Source organism: Cyprinodon tularosa, unplaced genomic scaffold, assembly GCF_016077235.1.
Source record: "Cyprinodon tularosa strain WSP-4 unplaced genomic scaffold, ASM1607723v1 ctg286, whole genome shotgun sequence".
NCBI lineage: Eukaryota > Metazoa > Chordata > Actinopteri > Cyprinodontiformes > Cyprinodontidae > Cyprinodon > Cyprinodon tularosa.
The window spans coordinates 642,984-666,956 of record NW_024038992.1 but is presented as its reverse complement, the minus strand read 5'-3'; the positions used below and the strand labels follow the sequence as shown (position 1 = coordinate 666,956).

General features: G+C 38.4%; 1 protein-coding gene across 1 annotated transcript in view; it reads left to right on the top strand.

Moving 5' to 3' along the window:
- Nucleotides 1–1,245: 1,245 nt before the first annotated feature.
- The window catches only part of bcl11ba (BAF chromatin remodeling complex subunit BCL11B a), a 38,746-nt gene continuing 16,018 nt past the window's right edge, over nt 1,246–23,973 (top strand). Inside the window, exons 1-2 of the mRNA XM_038290663.1 lie at nt 1,246–2,154; nt 7,692–8,159. Of these exons, the coding sequence (XP_038146591.1) occupies nt 2,100–2,154; nt 7,692–8,159 (523 nt within the window). The 5' untranslated portion in view covers nt 1,246–2,099. The remainder of the gene's footprint in view (nt 2,155–7,691; nt 8,160–23,973) is intronic.

Here is a 23,973-nt window from a genome sequence, read left to right as displayed (position 1 = left end):
ACTTTAAAATGTTTGATCACTTCCATTGATACAGCTATGGTATTCTGTTCATTTGCTGCAGAAATCAGGACTGTTTGGAGTTTTCCTTCTTTTTACAAAAAACGATTTCAGGAGCTTAGTCAGGGTTGGAAGCTGTGATGGATGAGAATAAACTTCAGGCCTGCTGTAGTATTAATGTTCTGTACAGAGAAAGCAAAAAAAAAAAAAAAAAAAGGTGAGGAAAAGGGATTTTATTTTTCTTCTGGTCAGTCTACGCGACCACAGCCTCATAGATCTGCTCTTAGGGTTATAATCTAATACAAAAAAAAGAAACATCCACGATGTTCCTCAAGCTTTTGGCGTCTCACCCTGAAGGGAAGTGTGATGATGGGTGCCAGAGTTGGTGCCAGCGACGAGCGCTGCAGCTTCCAGCCGCGTTTAAAGCTCTCTATCTGAAAGCCATTAAAGGAGAAAATAAAAATTTATACAGTTTAACGCGTGAATAACAGGGTCTCACTCTTAAATTCACACCTCTAGATGTTCATTTCCCTCTGAAGCTGATTTGACACCGCGAAGTCCCAAAGCTGCCACGTTAACGCACATCTCCACCTAAATTAATTTATTTCTAACTCTCCGACGACGGTACATCATCACAATCAACCTTTATTAAATTTGAAAAACGCATGGTCTTCTTATATTATTTCAATATGAGTGTAAATTATATATTTTTTTCTTGTGACCAAAGAAAACAGATGAGGAACAAAAGACATGTCATGTTCATTCTGAAGTTGGAAAGTATAGATATATAAATAAATAGCTATTGCAGTTGGATAATTAATATTAGTTACACATTGATAACTAAATAAAAGCGGAGCAGTGTTCGGTTGTATTTAGTTACTTTTATAGCTGCACACCTGCAGTATAAATAATCTTTTTTTTTTTAGCTGATTTTTATTATGGAAAGAACAGTTGTATGTATTTTAACCTTTGCAGGTGATTTAAATGGGGATTAATTAAGAAAAGCGCTCCAATCACAGTGTTCGTGCACAGTGTCCGAGCAGATGTGGAAGCACTTCGGGTCACTTCTCCAACAATAGAAAAAAAAAAAGAAAAGAAAAAGAAAGAGGAATCCGGTTTACGCAGCGACGCTTCTGCGGCGCGGAGATGACTTGAGCGACTGTGGCCACTGCTGCCGTGCACGACACATGCCCGAGTGTGTGTGTGTAAGTGTGTGTAAGTGTGTGTGAATGTGTGTGAAAGCTACCACTAGTCGCCCCCAGTGCTCTTCAGTCTCCACTCTCCCTTCTCACCGCAGACTGAACGTCACGTCCGCACTTGAACTTGAGTTTTCTCCCACCGTAGAAGCCAGAGAGCCGCACAGAGCCACGCAGAGCCACGCGCGCGCGCCGGGGGGACGCGAGACTCCTCCGCGAGCACAAAGAGAAAAAGAAGGTGACAGACCGTCCTCGGACCAGTGCCGGGCTCTGACTGCAAGAGTTAAAGTCTTGAGAGGCCGGTGCTGAGTGCAGCGCTGAAGGTGCCCACCACTTGGCGAGAACAGAACTGGATTCCTGTTTTGCACGCGTCAGCCGAAGTCCAGCCACACGCGTCACTCCTCAAGACTGAATAGTGTCCAGTGTCCGGAGAGTGGACACAAACAGGGACAGTCCATCAGGAGGTGACTCCAAAGCTTTTGCGCTCCGCTCTTTTTTTTTCTCTTTTCCGCGCTCCTTTGAGGGGATGGTGTGAAAGCGACAGAGGAAAGAGTCCGATTGTTCCCCCCCCTCCCTTTGCGCTCCAAGAAGGGAGGCGCGCAACCACTTTGGCACCGAGCTCTGAGCGAGCGCCCCGGCGCCCAGCGCTGCGCCACGGCCGGTGACCGCAGAGCGCAACAGCCGCTGCCCACCCAGGACAGATACACCGCGCAGGGGTCAGTCCGCGGGCCGCACCTGGGGCCGGAGCGAAGCGGTCAGCTGGGGGTGACCAGTGATTTTTGGGGCCAGTTTGGCCGTTCAGAGCAGCGGCAGACGCAGGAAGACAAGAAGAAGGAGGAGAAGGAGGAGGAGAGCCGACCTTTTCTGAGTAGCTCTCCGGGCGATGCCAATGTAAATGCCAGGGCGATGTCCCGACGCAAGCAGGGGAACCCGCAGCACCTTTCCCAGAGAGAAATAACGCGTAAGTCGCTCAGTGTTACATCTTATATTATCACATTTCAGTGTTTTTCTTTCTTTTCTGTGCGCATTAAAAATACAGATTTTCAGATTTGGTGCAGAAAGTTTTCCGAAGAGTCTCTAGAAAGATAGTTTACTTTATTCCATTAATTTATAAGTAGGCCTAATTGTTTATTTTATCAAACATGCTTATTTTATCTGCTTTGTGTGTGAATAACACACTGTCTATGGAGCCCAAAGAGAAAAATACGCGCAGCTGGAGGAGCCTCGCACGGAGGAGACTGAGGTCCGTCCCGAGTAGAGATTGTTGCTGCGCTCCTCACTGGGTTTGAACTTTCGCTCGATTAAACTGAGAAACATAGATAAACTTTAGATAAACAGGCTGTTTAGTCTACCAGGTACTTTTATTTTATTTTTTCTTTTTATGCGCAGGCTACAGGTACTTTGGTACAGTTTCTTGTTTTATTGTTTAACTGGAGCACCATGCTTGACGAGTTTTAGGTTAAAACAGAATTAACTAACATAGCTTTACAAACAAACAAAAAATAAACAACAAGAAAAAAAAACTGTCTGAAAAAGAGTTAATTAAAGTTACACTGATTCCTCGCTGTTTAAATTAGATTTTCCCTATGTCTAATCAAGGTGGTTTTAAAGCAAATGTTCCACTTACCTGCAAGTTTTACCCGACTTCAATTATTTAGTACAAAATAAAAACGCGGGCCTTTAATAAGTTAAAAGCAAAATCAGGAATTCAACAGTTATCTTTTAATGGAAACATATTAATTGAATTGCATCCACAGAATTAATATTCCTCCTCCAAGAAATTTTACACATCTTTGTTATTTGATCTAAAGTGACATTTTAATTCCTCAAATTAAACCGTAGACCTATACAGTTTCATCCGTGGGTCTTTTGATGGTTTGGGCTGTTGGGTCTTAAATATCTCAGCCTGGCCTTGGATCAGTTTTCCGGCTGATGCGTCCTGACAGGTAAAAAGCACTGATGGAGCTGAAGTGATTTAACAAACTTTTAGCACTTAATAAGGAAGCCAGGTGAACTCCGCAAACTGGCTGTTCTAAAAAACAGCATGCACAGAAAAAAATAACCTGATTTTAACAGGATGTTTGATTTTAAACTGTTTTCTGAAAGAGACGCAACTTTTCGCTGCAGCTCTCTCAGAGGCCTGCGGAGCATCACTTGGTGCGCTCTATTGGTTCTCGGAGAACTGAAAAGAGGGATGTGATGTATCAAGCCAGGTGGAACGAAGGATTACAAGTTTATAAGTGAGCTTCCTGTTTGCACAGTTCCTCAGGGTGCAGGTCAGTCGGACGCCTGTGATTTATCCACCTTCAGGCCACTGAAAGGTGCAACGCTTTGTAATTTATGTGTCAGAGAAGTCCCTGGACTTCCATACTCGCCATTCCTGCATGTGCATGAGGCATATTAAGTGAGATGGAGGATGTCTATATACACCCCCCCTGAAAAAAACAAAACACATTATTCCTCTTGAGCTCCCATGCGTCAAAATCCATCAGATGTGGGTTTGAAGTCACAGCTTTTTACTCAAAATCTTATAAATCACAAAGAATGCTAATCTTCCATCTGAATACTGCATTAGGAAAGATTGTGTGGAGAATTGAAGCTGAACTTTTAAAATAAAGTTTGTCTATAAAGCGCTTAGATAGAGGATGCTTTACTAAACGAGTTTTTTTCCACCTTGACGCGTGACAGCCTTTTATTTTTAAACCAACTAAAGAATTGGTCCTGGAACTAACTGATGAATAAATCTGAGGAATAATTTGCATGTTTATCGTCTCCAACAAATGCTCTGCACAATTTCACATCACGCAAAAATAAAACCGGAGTAAAAAAAGGTAATACACAGAGTTTGTTTCTAGGAAACAATAAAATAAAATAAAATAAAATTAATTAAAATACTGAAATTGAGAAAATATTTGGTTTGCTTTATTTGATATACGGGGAACTAAAAAAGAAAAAAAAAAAAAAAGAAAAAAAAAAAGCAAGAAAGAAAACCAGACTGTCCTCCAAGGAAGCTGATAGAGTGTGAAGAGGCGCAAACAGGACGAGAGCCTCCATTACGCACGCGCGCATGCACGTGCTCCGTGTAAATTGCAGTCGCCCACTTGAGATGCATGTTTCCCTTCGGCTTGTCAAATAGCCGTGCACCCCGCTGGGGCTGAAGTCTTTGTTAGATGCGGAGAGGAGCCTTTAAAATGCCACAAATGAAAATGCACTCCTGCAAAACGGATTCTGATAAACGCACCAGTTCAGTTCAGGGTCACTCAAACAGCAGCTGAACGTGTGAGATGTGTGTCCCTATTAATTTAAACCACAACATGAAGTGATATTTGTTTTGCTTTGTTTTTTTTACAAATGATTTTTGTAAACTGGTGCAGTTTCCTATTGCTTTGGCAACATTTAAATCCTGCATGAAAGTCCATAAATATATGTCTGAGCTCATGTCTACAACACACGCTTACGCAGACGCACTCCTGCATACCAAGGTACTGGTGTGCTCAGCTGAGGTTTTCTGTCGATGGGTTGTGCTTCAGCAGCTCCTTCTGTTGATGTTCACTCTGTTTGAGCTAGGGGGCGCTATCAGGCTGGCAGCTTTGCAGCAGTGTGTGTGTGGTGTGTGTGGTGCGTTTTTAATCAGATGACATCGGTGCAATAAGACCACATTCGCCTCTTTAACTTTCAGAAACTGCACACCTTGTACTTGTGGGTCTTATTTACAGTTAAAAAAAACATTACACATTTTTTGCACATTTAGTTAGAGGATTTAGACCCATTTTCTTTCGTTTTTAACTGAATAATTCTATTTACACTTTTGTAGAATTAATATTTCATCCGCTAAATCCCAAAAGTAGTCTTATTCTGTTTACACATTTGAGGGAATTTTTTTGCACATATTTTCTTCTAAGTGATAAAAAGTTTCAACAAAAAACAGACAAAAAAAAAGTTAATAATAGTTTTCCACTAAGTTTGATTTTTTTCTGACCACGTACAGCATTGGATAGAGCTCCCCAGCTTGCCACAGCGAGCTGCAAGCCAGCTGTCTGAAAGAGGCTTCTAGACTTATTCATGCTTACAAAGACAACCCATTTTGCTCTTGAAAATAGTTCCTGTAGCAAAAAAGAAAATATTAATGGAGCGGAAAGCAGAGACACCCACTACTCTAAGATAATAGGGTTTGAACTGACTTTCTTTATGTCTTTTTTTTTGGCTAAGTCTATATCAAAATCAACATACCAATAGATGTCACATTTTTATGTGACTGAAATAACACATTAATACAATTTATCACACTTAGAAATAAAACAAGAAAAAGAGATAGCAGTAAAAATAGTGGTGGATCAAAGTTAGTTTAATTTATAGAGAGAAGATTCTTCCACAGGTGAAGAGACATAAAATCATCTGTTTCCTGTTCTTGTCCTAAAATTTCTTGTTGATTTAACTGTAAATTTAACTACTTTTTTTTTGTTGTTTTTCATGCTATGGTTTTGATGGTTGACAGTAGACAGGAAGCGACAGATGAGCGAGGAGATGATGGTTTGATATTAAAACACCTGCAAACCAAATAACACATTTTGCACACTGCACAAACACGGTCAGGTTCATCTTCAGTTGCTTTGTAAAACTAACAAGTTGCAAAGTAAAAATAGATGTTGCACTGTGAGAACATCTTCATCTCTGCAGAGTTTCTACATCCCGCTGCAGCTGCATGTGGCATGAAACAAGCTTGGAAGAAATAAACCTAAATCAGTGTTTATAACTCATATTATTCTACATGAAAGTTTGTGTTTGTGTGTCAAAATATGTGGCTTTACTAACATTTAATCTTGGTTTTAGAGTTTGTTGCTTTCATAAAACACACTGGCGGATTTGTTACAGAGCTTATAATTGCTCCGGAAAAGGAAATATTGATGGAGCTTGCTTGTACCTTTACAGCGTCTCCGCTAAGCCTCATCCTCTTAAACATAGATAGTCAATATATTAAACTAAACCAAAGGTATGGTGGCTGGCACGGGACAAAAAAGACACACACAAATAAAAGAGCATTTGAGCTCTGCAGTGCTTCTGCTTTTTATTAAAAAAAATCGGCCCATTTGTATTTTCCCTGCATCCTATTAGCTCTCTCCGCTGCCTTACATAAACCTTATTAGGTAAATCATGCCACAGCGTCGCTTCCTCCTTCGCGCCATCATTTGGTGGCCATGCTGGCGTGCAAAAAAAAAAAAAACCCCACTCAAAACAAAACTTATGGTTTTGTTTTAATGCCGAGTCTCATCCGACAGAAAGTGGCGGAAAGTATCGTTACACAGCGATTTATCGACCTACCAAACATCTGAATAAATTTTATCTTTTTTTTGTGGTTTTACAAGAATTATATTCCGATCTAGTTGATCAGCCACAGGAAGGCAGCTGCCTATTTCACATCTGTCGGTGTTTATCACATTACTACAATAACTGACATGTCAGATGAAATTGAGTCTGCAGTGTGTGTGTGTGTGTGTGTGTGTCTGCACTGGGTTTGTTCCAGGTCAGCTAACTGGCTTTATTCTCTTCGATGTTTATTAGGAAACACACTCTGTACTGTACATGGCTGATCATTTCAGAGGACAGATGGCTGCAGCCTGCAGGCCACAAACATAATAATGCATGTGTGTGTGTGGGTGTATGTGTGCAGCAGACAAACATGTTATTATGCAGAAAGAGTGGCGTTGTGGGCTGACGGAGCTCTGATGCTGTGCACCTGCTCACACACACTCACACACACATTGATACTTCCTGCAGCCGGGGAAAGCAGATAAGCATGCCTGCATTCGTCTGCAGTCTGTCTGCTGACATTCTGAGGATCAAGTCCAGAATATATTTCTAAATGAAAGTTGATTACCTGAGTGTTTAAAAGCAGCAGATTTCAGGAGTTGGAGATCCTGAATCCGTAGCTGAAGATTCATCTGTTTGAGACTGAGGTGATAATGAGGGAGATCAAGATAGTTAATAGACTATTTGGACTTTGAAGTCATCGACTGGTCGGCTTTAAGCACCAACACTAATCGATCAATCAGTCAATCAATCAACTTTATTGTCAAGTACAATTTACATTGCAATTGAGATTTCAGTACAAACCGTTCATCACAATACTCAGATCCTAAGATTCTTATCCTCTTATCGTCAGATTTCTTAGCTTGCTTCTGAATCCCAAGCTTTTCTCAGTTTATAATAAAATGCTCTAAAATGCATCTCATAAAAAATGAGTTTGCAGAGCAGATAAACGTTGATGATTCTGGGTCAGTCATTGCCTCTGCAGAGTGAAGGAATGATTGATGGACTTCAGTATTAAACACATTGAGAAGAAGTCTGAATGCACAGCACTGCTCAAGAAAACATAAGAATCTGATTATTCTCTATAACTTTTTTTACCTCCTCCTGGTGATGTCATCTTACATGGTTCTGAAGTGACAGAATCTGTTCTGATGCTTTCTTGTCTCATCTGTTTTCTCCCCCTAACTCTAGCGGAGGTTGAGCATCAAGATGGCGCTCTGCTCTCTGACTCGTCACCCCCCCACCCACTCGGCCTTCCTGGCCACACACTGGAGCCCAGCTTGGCCCACACGCTGCCACCCGGCCTTCACGTCGATCACGACCTGCTGACCTGCGGCCAGTGCCAGCTCACCTTCCCGCTGGGCGACATCCTTCTCTTCATCGAGCACAAGAAGAAGCAGTGCCAAACACCGCTGCTGCCCAACGGTTGCTTCGACAAGATGAATGACCGAGGAGGCGGAGGAGGAGGTCTGCAAAGCCTTTATCACTACGCCCAGCGGGGGGAGCTGAGAAAGGTGGTAGAGCCGGTGGAGATCGGCATCCAGGTGACACCAGAGGAGGAGGAGGCGGCGGGAGGGAGAGGACGAGGAGATGGAGTGGAGAGGGGGGAAAAGACGCCCACCAAAGGAATTTGCCCGAAACAGGAGAGCGCACCAGCAGGTAGGCAGAACAGATGTACATTCGCACCTTCATGAAATATCTCACAGTTTTTGGAAAATATGCATGCATACAAAACACATTTAAATAAAATAATAAAAAAAAACTAGCAAGTGAGACTGATAATGCGAAGCACTCAGGTTTAGTTCTGCACATTATTAATCTAGGTCTTTTCAATTGGTTCAGGAAAAAAGGACGAACTTTCAGCAGAACCTTTTCAGCTGATTGGGTGGAGCGACACCTAGTGCCTGCCTTCCAAGGTTTGGTTTTAGCCAATCACAGTAAAAAAAATCTAATAAAAGGATATGCCATAAGAAACCCTAACAACTTACACTGGTTGGCTCTTTCTGTTCCTCCTTCAAAGATAAAATCGTGGATTCTGACAAAGCAGATTTGATAGAAGCAGCTACGCATGCACCCTCCTGTGCTGCCATGTTTATTTTGGTTCATCAGTGGGTTCTGCTGCTTTCGTCACAGCTATAACGTCCCACCTTAAATCAGAATTCTGCATAGTGATAGGCCGACCTGTTTTGGGTTGGTTTCAAAGGATTTCAGCAGGAGTGGTATAAGATGGATTCTGGTTTGTATGTAAATAAACAAATATCACAAGTCAGCTCGCAGGCAAAGTTAATTTGAAAAACATTGACAAAAGAATCTTTACATCTGATTCCTTTAAATCATTTTAGATAAAACTTAAATTTTTCAGCATTACTTCATTTTGTTCCCATCCTTTACCAGGTTGATTTTTTTCATACTCTGGGTTCTAAAAGATGTAATTTGTTTGGTGTCTGTTGGGCTAGTTTGTTTAATTCAAACTTTTTTTTAAAACACATTTCAATTTGAATATTCCTAATGCCTGAACATTTTTATGTGTGTTTTATGAAATTGACTCTAAATAAAGACCAGAATCATTATAAATTCATTTTTTTCTTTTCTTTAAAAAAAAGAATCTTAAAGTTAAACATCCATATATGTTCTACTGCTTTACCTTATTGCTGCCTATAAAAAAATTCTAATTCCCTTCAAAAATGACTTGGCCAATAAAGTAGTTTAATCTTGTTATACATCCAACCTTTCTTTGAAACACTGACAGGTTAGTTAGACAACAAACAGCATGACAGACCAAAGAACATCAGATCAGGGCCAATGTAGGAAACATAGTAAACATGTGGAAGCAGGTGCTTTGTACAGCTGGAAAATGTAGGTCTCTCATGCAAAATTTTGTGCAGCACTATTTTCTGATTTTTATTTATATGGAAAAAAAAGTCTAATTTTAGTTTTACTTCACATTTGGTAGTGGAAAAACAGCTCAGGCCTTCGTTTTGATTAATTTTTTTTTTTTATGATTTCTACATTAAATGCATCCAAATGATATTTTTAAATTTCAATTTTTCTAGTTTGCTTTACACTGGCATAAAAAGTGCATCTAATTCCGTTGTAACTAAAAATATCCATTACTGCAAAGTAATCTAATAACCAGAAAAAGATTCAATTTGGATTCAAATTACAAAGTTATATTAACACAAACCGCTAATGATTTTCTTGGACCAGAATAGGGTGCAAAAAAAGTGGAAGTCATGAAAACCTTCACAGTAATCAAGAAAACATTGTAGGTTTTAATGTGTTTTTTTAAATAAGATCTGGAACACGGCATATCCAGATTCTGACCTCCAACTCGTGGGTCTGTCTGCCTCAGAGACCGTGTTTGGGTTTGCATATCTTTGAGCACACATGTTTTCAGTTTATGTGAATAAGTCCCGTTGTGTTGTTTCTGGAGAAAGAAACAGAAAGAAGTTCATTTTATTAGAGAGGGAGGACAACAGAGAGAGGACAGACGCCTTCCATGCTCAGAGCTCTAAACCCCCTCAAGGACTCGACTCGTTGAAACAAACTGTGCAAAAACATGACAGAGAGGCTCACCCCAGCTCGCGTTGAGAAATCCAGCCTAAGCCATCTGCTTAAAAAGGTGAAAAGCTCATTAAAATTCAAATAAGCAAAGCTGGGTAGAAAAAGAAAGAGAAAAAAGCACAGTGGAAGGAGAGGACAGAGAGAGGGATTAGAAAGAGGCAAGTTTCCTCCGTTTTCAGTTATCTTTCAAACCAGTCAATATAATTACTCCAGAGGAGAGAGGCTGAAAATTCCCAGAGATGTTTGGAGGTCAGAAATCGGCAGGAAATCAACAAAAAACTGCTTTGGCAGAAAATCTCCAACAGGTCAGCTGTTTTTTTTTTAAAACTGTGAAATCAGCAAGTTTTCCAAATGTGTCAAATATGAATTTTGTTCTAATCAGGTTTGTATTTCTTTTCAATGAAATCTTCTGCAGGTTATATAAAGTTTTATCCCCCCAAATTGAAGGAATTGAAATACTAGCCTGTTTAACTTTAAAGCATGTGTCCCTAACTTTTATCAGTTTTTTTTTCTATTAAACTCCAAACAAGTGTACCAAAATTGATGCAGTTGCTTTATGTGTTCATAAGTTGATCTCTTTGTTTTGATGGATTTTATTAAACTAAAGGTCTAAAATCTCACTGCTTCACTATTTGAGTGGATCAAGAACAATTTGTCAGATTCTGAACTCTGGCCAACTTGATCAAGGGATCTCTGATGAAACTATATACCCTGTGCCGTTTGAGGTAATGTGTATGTGGTCGACATGAAACATGACCTTCTACAGATGTTACACTTTCTGATGAGCAGAACAAGTTCCTGTTCTGATTTGAGCCGTGGCTTGGTTTGCAGTTGCTGCCTCATATAAACATTTTTTCATCTTATTTTGCCTCCACCTCTTTCTCAAATGAAATCTTGATTCAATGAGAATTTAACTGAAGTCAAAAGGCAAAAGATCAGCTATTAAACCAGCTGAGAGATGTCATTTTATAATGAAGAATTCTGTATCAGTCAAATCATTTTACTACATTTCTACCTGTTCACCAGAGATGACATATTTCCTCTATTCAAGTAGAGTTTGCTCCACTTATGTAATGTGTGCATGATTAGAAATAAAACTAAATTCAGTTGCAAACTGTGGTTCAAAGCCACCTGCAGGTAACACCTCCAATTTTGCTGTAATGATCTCCTGAGAGCACGTAAGCCTGAGGTCTGACCTCAGCTGGAAACACTTCACCAATAGATCAGTAGGCTAAAACATTTCTGTAAAGCAGAGTTTCACTGTGGACAAAACAGAGAAAAAAAGAATCTCTCTAGCTCAGCGCTAATTGACTTCATGTCATTAGTTTTTCATATTTATGCACAGAAATATATTTTCCCTTTGCTTCAAATGCTTGCAATATATCAGACTGCAATCCTCCAGTGGAATCAGCCCCACATGCTAGATACCGTAATTGCACAATATTTCTTTATAACAGAAAGCGCAATAACAATTTTCATATTAAAAGCAAAAACATTAGTGGCTCAATTGGATGTGCACTGCGGCGGCAGCTGTAAACTATATTGCTCCAATAAGATTTGATGTTTTAAAATTACCCATGGTATTTTACAGTTTCCACATGATGCATATGTCTAAGCTGCACCTTATTAACATGAGCAAAGGACACAGCGCTTTGTTAATCAGCACAGGCTTAATTTGCAGAAAACACAGGACTCGTAACCACAGAGAGGCGGGGCGGGTGATGAAGCTGCACAAGTTTTCTTTGAGAATCAGATGAAGCTTTTCCCTTTACACATTTTATTACCTGGTGTTAGAGGTGGGGACAGAGATGGAGGTGAGGGAAAACTGATCGGGGCGGTGTGATTGGCACCCTGCCGGTTTATATAGGAGAAGAAATGCTCTTGTTTTATTTCAAGCTTTTCAAGCTGATCCCTTGACTTCAACTGTGTTTGTAAAAATCAGACTTAAGAGAGAAATATGAAGCGTTCTGGGCTCCTTTGCAGAGAAAAGGTTTCTCTAGCAGTTTGTGGCTTTCCGTTGCCAGTTCTAGAGGCACAAATGGTTACGCCTCTAAGAAAGTTAAATGTCAGAATGATTTAGGAAAGATAATACAAATAATTGAGTGACTTACTGTTTTAAAAAGATATACATTTATCCAAGGAAAGTTCTTAAAGGGTTTGTTAAAAAAACAAAAATAGGTAGAAATTCCTCAAATAGGTATAATTTTAATATTTAGACAAAAAGTAAAACATCAATTTATTGAGGCACACTCCATTAAAACATTTGAAATATATTTAAAATAGGAAGTTTGCTAAATTAAGTGGAGCAAATAGAATGAAATATACCTTCTCTGCCGCTATGTGTGGATATTACATTGTTTAAATCAGCAAATCGGTAAACCAAATTAAAAATTTAAGCAGAAGTTTGGAGACATAAATAAAATTACCATGTAGTGTTTACATATTCTTTATTTTTAGCTGCAAATATTTTCCTGAAATGATGAGTAGGACAAGTTTATTCTCTTTTAAAGTCCCACAAGTCAAGTTTGTATAGCACAATTCAGTACAAGGACAATTCAAAGGGCTTTAAATGAATTAGATGAAAATATAGAAGAAAAATAAAAGCAGACTAAAAGCAAATAAAGATAGAAATATAAAAAAAAGCAGATAGTAGAAAAAAAAATTAAAGAGTTGTACTACAACCTTGAACTAATACTACCTCCGTTAACAGTTTTACTTCGACAGTCAAAGGCAGCTCTATACAAATGGATTTTAACTTTGACTTACAGTAAAAGAACTCAGGCTTCCAGTACTTACAGCCTTCTGGAAGTTTGTTTCAGATTATTAGTGTATAAGAATAAAATGCTGCTTCTCCATGTTTGGTTCTACTTCTTGGTGCACAGAATAAACTTGAATTAGAAGACCGCAGTAGGCTGGGACATTGATACACTGACAACAAATCTATTTTGTATTGAGGTGTTGATCCATTCAGCGATTTATAAACTAACAGAGGGATTTTAAAGGCTATTCTCTGAGCTACAGGAAGCCATTGTAAGGACTGCAAACCCAGCCTGATGTGCTCTACTTTCTTAGTTCTAGTGAGAACACAGACAGCAGCTATTAGATCTTTATAGGCAACCTATGAAGACACTGTATTAGTAATCAATTCTACTACAGATAAATTAGTTTTTCTAAATCCTGCTTGGACATCAGTCCTTTAATCCTGGAAATGTTCCTCAGTTGATAAAAGGCTGACCTGGTAAGTGCCTTTATGTGCCTCTGAAGGTTCAGGTCTGACTCCATCATGGCACCAAGATTACAACCATAATCAGTAGTTTCTGGCTTTAGTAGCTGAAGCTGTGAGATACCTCGGGATCTCTCCTCCTTTGGTCCAAAATTATTAACTCACTTTTATTTTCATGCAGTTGGACAAAAATCATGATGCATCCATATATTGATCTGTTCTAATAATCTAGCCAATGCTCCGATGGGTTCATAGTCACCTGACATTGTAATGTAAAGCTGTGTGTCGTCTGTAAAAGATGTTGTTGTTTGCTATTATCTGAGCCAAGGGCAGCATTTAGATGTTGAACAGGAGGAGCCCCAGAATGGAGCCTAGAGGAACCCTGCATGTGATTTTTCTGGTATCTAATTTAAAGTTCCCTGCTGACACATTGAAGTCCCTGTCCTTCAGGTAGGATGTAAACCAGTCCAGTGCTGTACCAGAAAAGGCAAACCCAGTTTTCCAGAAGCTCTAGTAAAATGAAATGATCAGCAGTAGTAAACTTTGCAGCAAGATCTATTAATACCAGCACCTTGGTTCCTTCTAGACACTGAATTTATAGGGATGTCACTGAACATTTTAATCAGGGCAGTGTCTGTACTGTGGTTGGCACGGACACCTGAGCGGAAGACATCAAAGCAGATGGACATTGTTAAAAGTAATTTTACTGATAAAGGGGAGGTTTGAGATGGGTCTATAGTTCTGAAGCACCAATTTGTCCAACTTACTCTTTTTCAACAATGGTTTTATAATTGTTGTTTTTAAGGCCAGGGGGAAAATACCCGACAGAATTACTATGTCAATATCTCCTTGGTAGCCCTTTTATGCCCCAAAAATTATGGTGTTTCCCAGTTACACATGCAACCATAGATTAAAATTCAGTATCATCAATAAATAAAGGCCAGAAATGTTCAAACTTCTAAGAAATACAGTATTTCCTTGGCCCTTCAATAGTGAGAGACCCAACAAAACAGCATTGTTTCAATAGACATTTCAATGATTCCTTGGCCAAAGTCAATTATCCCAAGGTTATTTATTTCAACTTTGATCTAAACACATCAAGGGTCTAGTTAATAAAATTGTTTATGAAGATGTTTGGAGTTGAGGGGATCATGTAGATAGGATGGAGCTGTACTGTTTAAAACTGTTAATGTGAGCAATATAATAAAACAATAATTTGATAACAGGCAGAAAGCCAGTAAAGAGACTTTATTAACCTTTAAGTTCACTGTAAGTTTTCCAGTATGTATCACATCGGTACAACTCGTAATTACCTACAGTGGACACGATTACAAGTAAGCAACTCTCTTGGTATCCCCAGATGTAAGACCAACAATATGTTTTTTTAATAGGCAGAATAAATGGGAATCAGTGTCATTAAACAAAATATTTTAACATATAGCCTAAGTAAATGTATTTGGATAAGAATTTAAATAGGACACTTCAATTTTATCGTCAAGGTTTTATTGGTCACAAAGCCTCTGGTTCAGTCAAAATAAACTAAAAAACTGGTGATGACTTTTTTCATAACCACTAAACCAGATATCATATTTCACACATACTGGATGTAGTTTGAAGAAATGTAAGCAGCACATCTGCTGTATTTTGACTAGCAACAATAAGGTCAAACGCCTCCATAGTCTCAAGTGAGCATTAGCCCGGTTAGGAGGTGGAACATAGTGGCAGCAGAATAAAATAAAGAAACATGTCAGTTTTCTTTTAAGGTTTGCACACAGTGTGAGTGTTTCTCTCCAAGGAGTGTTTAACAGCACCTGACATGATGCTGCACAGCCCTTAAAACGCCATCAGCCAGGCTTTAATTCAGACACTCAACTAAGTCCGCTTACACACACACACGCGTCTGGTTTCACTATTCTGGTGGTGACTTTTCATTGACTTCCATTATTTTGTAGGTGAGTTCCACAGCCTACTGTAACTGTGACCCTTACCCGAAACCTAACCATTATGGTTGATACCTAATCCTAACTTAATTCACACCTTAGTCCTAAACCTAAAACAGCATTTGTACCCATGGGGTCCAGACATCGGTCCCCACTAGAGCACACAGTCCTCACAATGTGCAATGATTTATGGAAAATGGTCCCCACAATGTAAGAAATATATGCACACACCCCGTCACACAAACAGAGTAGAGGAAGTTTTCTGAAAAACTCCAATTCAATGACAGCTTTCTATAATCTGATCGGTTGTGTCTGTTTGGTGTTTACAGCTGTTTTTACTTCAGTTTACGGCGCTTCATTTATTCTTAGACCACCATCTGTAATTCTAATATTAAAAGGTGCTGACGACCAGTATGACTCTGGTGTTCTCACACGTTTTTCATAAGTAATGACAGAACTCGGTGGCGGGTTGTGAAATTATTTGCCATATGCTTATTTATCTTCAAAATGAAACTGCACAAAGAACCTCAACCTAGAGTGTATGTGATATAACAGTCTGTACTTTAGAGGCATTATGGAGTCCCGCTGCTCTTGTTTTTTTTGTGCGAGTGTGTTGTTTCAATAAAGCTGGGAGGCCTCTCGGATGGAGCGATGGCTGTTTGAAGTGGTAATTACTCTGGTTTGTATCGCACTCTCTCTTTGCTAGTGCTGGTGCGCCCCTCTTGCCCTATCCTGGGTGTGTGTGTCTTTGTATTGTACAGCAGTTATGCATTTAAGAGTCTGAAAAGTGCATACGAATATACACATTTTAGTAAAATGAGTTACCATGCAGTTTATTTGAAAAATAATTCCTGTTTTCTACGATAGGAACTCACAAACATGTCAGATTGTTGTGAGAAAAAAAATTAAAACCCACAAAACATTTCCTACTATTTTCATATGAAATTGTTTCAGACAGTAAGTGCTGAGGCTTGTTAACTGGAAGAAAACCTATCATAGACGCATGGTGTTTCACATGCAGCTTCCGTCGTCACCGCTGCCGCCATATTGATGGGGTTGTCAGGACTGTAGCATGACTACGTAGGAGAAAGAGCCTTTCAGCTCTGTGTGCAGGAGGAGTTGTTTAAAGGCTTTAAAGGCCATTTCCCTCACTTAAATATAATCATATTTTGCTATCATTTATAAAGAAAATATGTCAAAAATAAAATGCTTATTTTTGTTTTTTTAAATAAAAAAAAAAATCCAAAATCTGTGAATGCAAAATGAAAATCACTATAGACAAGAAATCTACAGTGTTTAATTTTGTTGTACTTTTTTATAAATATATATATATTTTCTTAAAACTCAGTAAAAAATATTTTTTTGGCAGTATTTTTTAGTAATCAGTCAGTTTTAGACTTTAAATTACGGATTATAATAAATCTGTTTTAAATAAAGAATTAAAAATAAATGTATAGAATGAACTGGTTCGGATTGCAGCTTTTTCAATTCAAACAGCCTCCCTATCAGTATAGGGCCCACCTTCCAGTGTTTTGCATTGTTCGATGTTGCATCCAGCTTTTCTTTGGTCTCAGTAACCAGTGGCAGTTCTCACATTAATTATGCTCTGAGTCAGTCGATCCCCTACCCCCTTGTTTGTTACACAAAGTAAAGAAATCTCACATTGATATATTCTTTTAATAAAACTGTAATTAAAATTGTAAAATTTGGTCAAATGTTGAATAATCTAGATACGCTCAATAAGAAGAGGTACTAATGCAAATACATAGATTTTTCTAAAAGTTTCAGAATCCCAGTTTTTGGACCATAAAAAAAAAAATTAAATCGCAATAAGTCGTTTTTTCTTCAAATATATACATTTTTTTCTTGAATTGACACTTTGCCCATTGAATGAGACGATTTGCATTTAAAATAAAAAAACAACAACAATTACAATGTCTTATTTCAAGTCCATATTATCTAATTATTTTATTTAAGAGTAAAAATACCAATTCCATTGGCAGATCATCGTATTCACCTACTGAAATCAATGGTAAACTCACTTAATTTAAGATGTTTTACTTATCTCTAGATTGTTTCTGCAGTGTATGAAACTCTTTCCAGTGTGAAAACATAAGTTAAGGTTTAAACATCTAAGTTGTTTAAATTTTGAACTATAACAGATAAGATGTTGTAGAGCCCTTAAAAGCAGTCCATTACTGTAACAATGCTAGGACTAGTCGATCAGAAACCATCCTTGTTATTAGCATAGCAAGCTGTGTTCTATTGCTATCTTTCCAGTCAGTGCTACACAGTCACCAACCAATGGGGACTCCTATTTCCCTTTGGCCAAACTTCCAAATAGACAGTATAAAAAAAAAATCAAATTTCTTCCATTTGAACCCTTCCTGAATCACGGAAAAAGTCATATTACCTGCACAGAAAAAGCACTTCTATCTGTTTCTGATCACTGACGGCTAATACATGTGATATAGTTTCCCTTTTATCAAGATCCAGGATTATATAAACGGGAAAATGTTTTCCATCAGTTTCAGACATAAATATCTATCATAAGAGCTCAAACTCAAGCAAAGTGCCTGAGTAAGCCAAACACGTAAAAGAGTGAGGGTGAAGTAAAGGAAAGAACTGGAAGCAGAAAGAGGAACTCCCATTTAATCTTGTCTAAAACTACTTGTGCTAATCTATCCAAAAAAATGAACTCAATCTAAGACTCATAAAATGGAAGGTAGAACATGTCTGCTGAAGATTTTGAGCAAAACTTGCAGCTGGTTGAAAATCTGCAGCATCACACTGCAGTATGCTGTAAAGTTGTCAACTTTGCGGGTAAATGTTGAAAACCTGTCAGCCACAATATCAGGCTGTCATATAATGATACACCTGTCTTTAAATTAGGTAAGGCTAAAAAATCGGATATGAAAAATAATCCCTACACTTTTGTTTAACTTAAATGTCTCTTTTTTTGTATTTGCATATTGATGCTGAAAGCTGGTCGGTCTAAAACTGGTGGAAAACACTGGGATCATTGGCTTAACTTGTATTTATCAGTGTTTGTCACATTTCTGTTTCCATCATTCACAGCTAAAAGAGCTATGACATTACAAACTTCAACATTTGATGGAGTTTTCTTTTGCTTCCATGTTTCAAGTGCTTAATAAAACATATTGGTTCCCTTATCGTGTTTGTTCGTCCTTACGATGATTGCTTAAAGTCATTTATTGGAAATCTTTTGGAAAGCTTTCTCTTTCCATGCAATTCTCATCAAGCCTCCAGAGCTCTGTTTGAAAAAAATTGCAGGATGAGATGCTGCTTGTCCATGTGAGCATACTTCTCCCCCTCCTGTCTCCCCCTTCATCCTCCTCTTCCATCTTTCTTCTGTAAAATCCAACATCCTGGACACAAACCAGGCACCCAGAGCGAAATAAGACACATGACGACAGAGAAAGACGGTGACTGAATGAGACAGAGAGGAAACACAGAGACTGGAGGTGGGTTAGTGGTTGGTGTTGGGGGTGGGGGTGGCACTACACCATTGATACATGTGCTTCTCTGCATTTTCTAAATCTTTTTGCCATTTTTGCCCTGTCCTCTCCCTCTCTGTCTCTGCAGCAGTAATCACTTTGCATGCACTCATTTAAATATTAAAATTTCCTTTAATCATCAAAGCCAGCGAGCATCATGCATATTCATATCATCTCACCCCCCAAATGCCTCCATCCCCTGCATCTCAGGTTCATTACTTTGCCACACAGCCATTAGCCACGTTCCTAATCACACAGTTTACACGCACAGACTGGCCACATATACACTAACAAGCACACACATGCACACTCGGCTAGCCAGGAGCAATAGCCGGTGCTAATCCACTAACTAGACTAAAACACACAGGCATCCCTCCAGTCCGAAGTGAGTGAGCAGACTTTTCATCCATCTCGATGGCTGGAGCTGCGAGTATTTGTCAAGAGGCTCGGCGAAGCCCTCATTTGCATAATGACTTTGTAGTTCTGCATTAATAAAATTTGCATATGAAGCCGTGTTAATTACTCCTGATCAGCCTTTTTTGCATTCATGCATGGTAATTTTCGGCGACTTGCAAAATTGATGTCCTGGCGTCAGTGATGAGATTGGTGGTGGTGGAGGAAGCAGTGTGCAAGTGTGTGTGTATGAGAAGGAGGATGAAGGTGAGGCTTGGAGGAGGAAGAAGAGGGGAAAGAAATGTTGGGGCTTTATCAACAATGGCAAATCAACTCTCCCTTGCCCATGACTTTCCTAAAATCCCCTTTAATTGTCGAGAGAGAAGCAGGTAGCTTTTCAGTAAATTCCCATCCTAAATTTAATCACAGACACACAGCCAAAAGCTGGCTGTTAGCCATTTGTGAATCTTTTGTTTACTCACAGTTCTTTCTTTCAAAACAGCGCAGACTTCTCAGACTGTGGCGGGTTTGATGAAGAAGAAACGATTACAGATTTATTTTAGTCTTAGATGTTATTTTAGCGATACAGCAGCCTGCAAACTGTCTACACACCTAATACTAACTTTAAGGGACGAACTACTATAAAATATGGGCTGATTTTACAATATTTTTTTTTATATATATTTAGTCCAGTTTTTTCTCCTGTGATAGCAAGTGTATTTTATTTTTTTCAGTTTTTTTTTTCCATATTTCCAGTCTAGTTATTTAGCTGTAAGTCTACATCATATTTTGTACCATTTTGAATTGTTAGCAGGTTTATTCACATCCAAAGGGAATGAAAAGAAAAAGGGCAAACTATGTTATTTTGTGGTTTGATTTATTAAAACACAGCCAGAGGTTGTTAGGATCATACAGAGTCTCTGGCTGAGGCCAATAAAACCATCAACAGGATGGGGATAAATCACAGGGCAGCCACAGATGATATTAAGGATTCCTAGTTTCATTCTTCTCCTGCACACAGAGTTCCTGTTTGAGTGTTTTTGTACCTAAACAGATGGTTTGTTATAACGATTGTAGGTGGCACTCTGCTTAAATTTGGCAGATAGTTGCTGATGAAGAACCTCTTTTGTCTAAGAATTATATTTAGAGAATCTGAATCTTCTTTTTAGGTAAACAATAAATATCTACTAAGGAATATAAAACATTTTTGTGATCTATGTGAATTATAATTCAATGTTGACAAAAGCAGAAATTCAGTTTAAGTCTTTTATATTTTAATATATTTAAATATGTAAAAACTTGGCCCTTTTTGCTCTAACATTAGCAGAAATTATGAATGAAAGTTGATGTAAGTTATTGCTTCATTCTTATAATTCAAACAGATCCAACTTCCCCAAACTGTAAGCTGGACGTAATTTTTTATTTGTTTTGTTGTCATATTGCAGAGAGAAGTAATGCAATATAGTTACGAAGGGGTGACACAGACAGGGTTTATTACAAAAGTGTTTCTAGGCTTAACCTAGTTCCAGAGCTAGATCCATTGTGTACATGTAGAAAAAGTGACTTGGTTTGCTACAAAATGAGAAACAACTTTGATTCACAGTACTGACTAAACTGTATTCTTACAGTATGTTACTTTAATTTAAGATATGTTTTTAAAAGAAGCTCATTCTAAACACTTGGAATATCTGGTTCAGAAAGTTCACTTAGTAGTTTTGAGGGCTTAACCTCCATTCCAGTTAACCACCATGCCCTGAAAAATTTATTTGATTAACTTTTAAAAGCAGCTTTTTACTTTTCTTTATAGTTCTATGTTCCATGGTCACTTATCTAGAGTTTAAGTGTCTATGCTATAGGTCATCTTAAATTACTTTCTCAGATTTAGGAAAACGCCAACTTGACTTTGGACAGATGCGTCTTTAAAATGTTTTTTTTTTATTAAAAGCAAAACAAAACAGTCCAGCAAACAAGAATCTCACCTCAGGTTGACTGTTTCACATTGTTTTTTCGGCTGTTTGGTACTAAAAACTCTGCTGACCTTAACTAAGTCAACAGCTTTTATTAAATTAGTGAAATTTCAGCAAAATTTTTGCAGAAATTACTTAATTATTGAATAGAGTGTCTTTCAAGAATGCCATGTCTGACAATCTTCCTGTTAGGAAAGTAAATTATTGGCTTAAACTGCATTTCCCTCAAAAAATCTTAATAGCTGCAAGATTTCATTTCAGACATATAGTGTTGTACTGCCACGTATTTCCTTTTTTTGTAGATTTTATTCAAATTTTTTTGTTAACATGGAGCCTTTGTCAAGCTGCTACCATAACATAATTGTGAACAGATATAAAAGAAAGCTGACTAGAAAGCTTAGAGGCGACAACAGCTGTGCTGCAAAGCTATTCCTCAGTCTGAATTCATTTTCAGTCACTGCTGATGATATTTAAGGATACAGACCCTGGAGGAAAGACTGTACCAGCTTTCCTTCTGAATGCCACTTTACTGGCACTGAGAAGGTGTGTGTGTGTCTGCAGAAAAAAAAACATGCCAACAGATTCTAGTTAGTGGGTGTTAAATATTTAGGTTGGGATGTGCACATATTTACGCTGCAATTTTTCTGTATGAAACCCTTGGATGTATTGCTTTTATGATGTATTGTTTTTAGCGCGTTTAGATGTTTTGGTTAAATATATGGCAGGTGGTCATTTGTTGAAATTTGGATTCATGTATGAAAAAATCTCAACTCCCCTGATCTCTATATAATTCAGTATTGTCTGGCTCTGAAAGTTTTCCATCAGTCGTCTGCTAGGTGACAGAATGAAGGTGGGTGTTTTATCCCAACATTCCTTCATAGAATATTCATTTTTGGAAGTCTGTAGTTTAGTGAAGAGGTGTTTACTGATATATCACAGAAAAACAAAAGTAAAAAACTGATCTAAAAATCAATTATATAATCTATTAAATAATTATGGGTTGGTTCAACAGTGAGGGGAAATGTGGTAATAATTTCATGGCAAATGTGCATCAGAAGAGTCTGAACATAAACTTTAAAGCTGTTTCTGAGTCTCAGAGCTGGTCCTCATTAAATGTGAGTGAAATAGGGCTATGGTTCCCAGCCTGATGGTCAGGACCCCCACCGGGTGCAGCAAGATCAATTTTGGGCAGCTGGCAAATGAATAACAGAAGAGGAAAACATATTGTGTGCTTCCCAAACTTATTTAGTCATGTTTTTACCCCCCTCAGAAACTTAATGGGTGATGTCTAAAAAAAAAAAAAAAAAAACTTTGAATGGAACGAACACTGATTTTGACTGTAGGAGGTTAAATAATGAACACAGATGTGTCTCTGGTTGGAATAGCCAACATTAACACATTAAAGTATGTATGTTTCTTTAAATTACTTAGATCTTTTAATTTTCTTTTTTTTGACTGCATAAAAAGGAACTTAGTGCTTTAAAATGGAAAAGTAAAACAGAAGATCTTTTGTTAATCAGTGCAAAGACGAATTGGCCTCAAAGTAACAAAAATAACATTAATTTGTGATGTCTATACTCTTGAATGCACTTGATTCTTAAAGATAAAATAAAATATGCAAATAAAGGAGGAAGTCTAAAAAGTTAAGAGGAAAGGAAAGACAGGAAATAAAAAGGGCAAAGACTAATCATGACCAGAAAAACACCACAAAAAAATCAGGATCTATATAATCTAAGGGAGTAAATGAGGCTCAGGTATGAACAGGAAGCCAGAAAAAAAAAAGAGAAGCAAGAAAGAAATAAAATAAGGATATTTTGTCAGATGTACAACATGTATCTAAAGCTGAAAACTGGGGTAAAGATACTAATCTTGTCTTATATCGGCCATTGAAATTGGAAAGTCTTTCAGTTTTCTCTCCTCCCTTGTAGATGTATCATAGCAGCTCTGATGAACTCCTCAAGTCCCTGAGCCGCTCTGTGGCAGATTTCTCCCTGCTGAGTCTCAGATAGACGGCGGGCTTTGTCTCATCTCCTCCTGCTGTAACAGCCGGCTCTTTCTCGGCAGCTTTGAGGATCTGAATCCTTGTGTCGTCTATCAACCTGACACTAGCAGCTCCGCATACATGTTTTGGTTTTGTAAATGCAAAAAAACTGGGAGGAATTTAGGGAGGCTAGAGAACAGAGACGATACCTCAGAGAAATGTTGTACAAACAGGCCTTTTCTTCAAGGTTTTCTTCAACCAAATGGAGGCGGATAGAAAATGTAACCAAAACAATTTGACAGCTTTGTTTCGGCAGTTTAGTTGGGGCTGCACGGATACTTTTTTCTGAGTTTTTGAAACTCATGGCTGCCCTCTGCTCTAAAATAGTCTGTTGGCATTTAGCACCGGCCAAATCACCACTTAACAAAAGCTAATTTCTCACTTGGTTAAACTGGGAGGGATTAGGGGCTCTGTGTTGGCGCAATCCATGTTTGGTGAAGAGTGAGGGATGGAGGGATGTTAGGAAAGGATTTAAACCTCAATTACAAGGGACTGAGGGCTTTTGTGTGTCCGTGGTGAAGGTGGGATGCAGAGGTTTAGTGACTTCTCTGGAAATGTTTGCCACCTCGTCGTGTGCTTGTGTGTTTGGAGGAGTGTGTGCATGTATGTTCATGCAGCTAAGGGTGACATAGCCTGACAAATACATGTTGATCCCCTTGTTTGGGAAGGTTTAAATCTCTCCAGTTACCGTTCAGCTATACAACACAGAACCAGAGCTTATGACAAAACCGTAATTTAAACCAATCCTGTTAGGTTTTTTTTTTTCCTGACAGGAAGTGGTTTGCTGTTAGTTTTCATAATAGTGTCTATTGGATTTAGAAACTAGT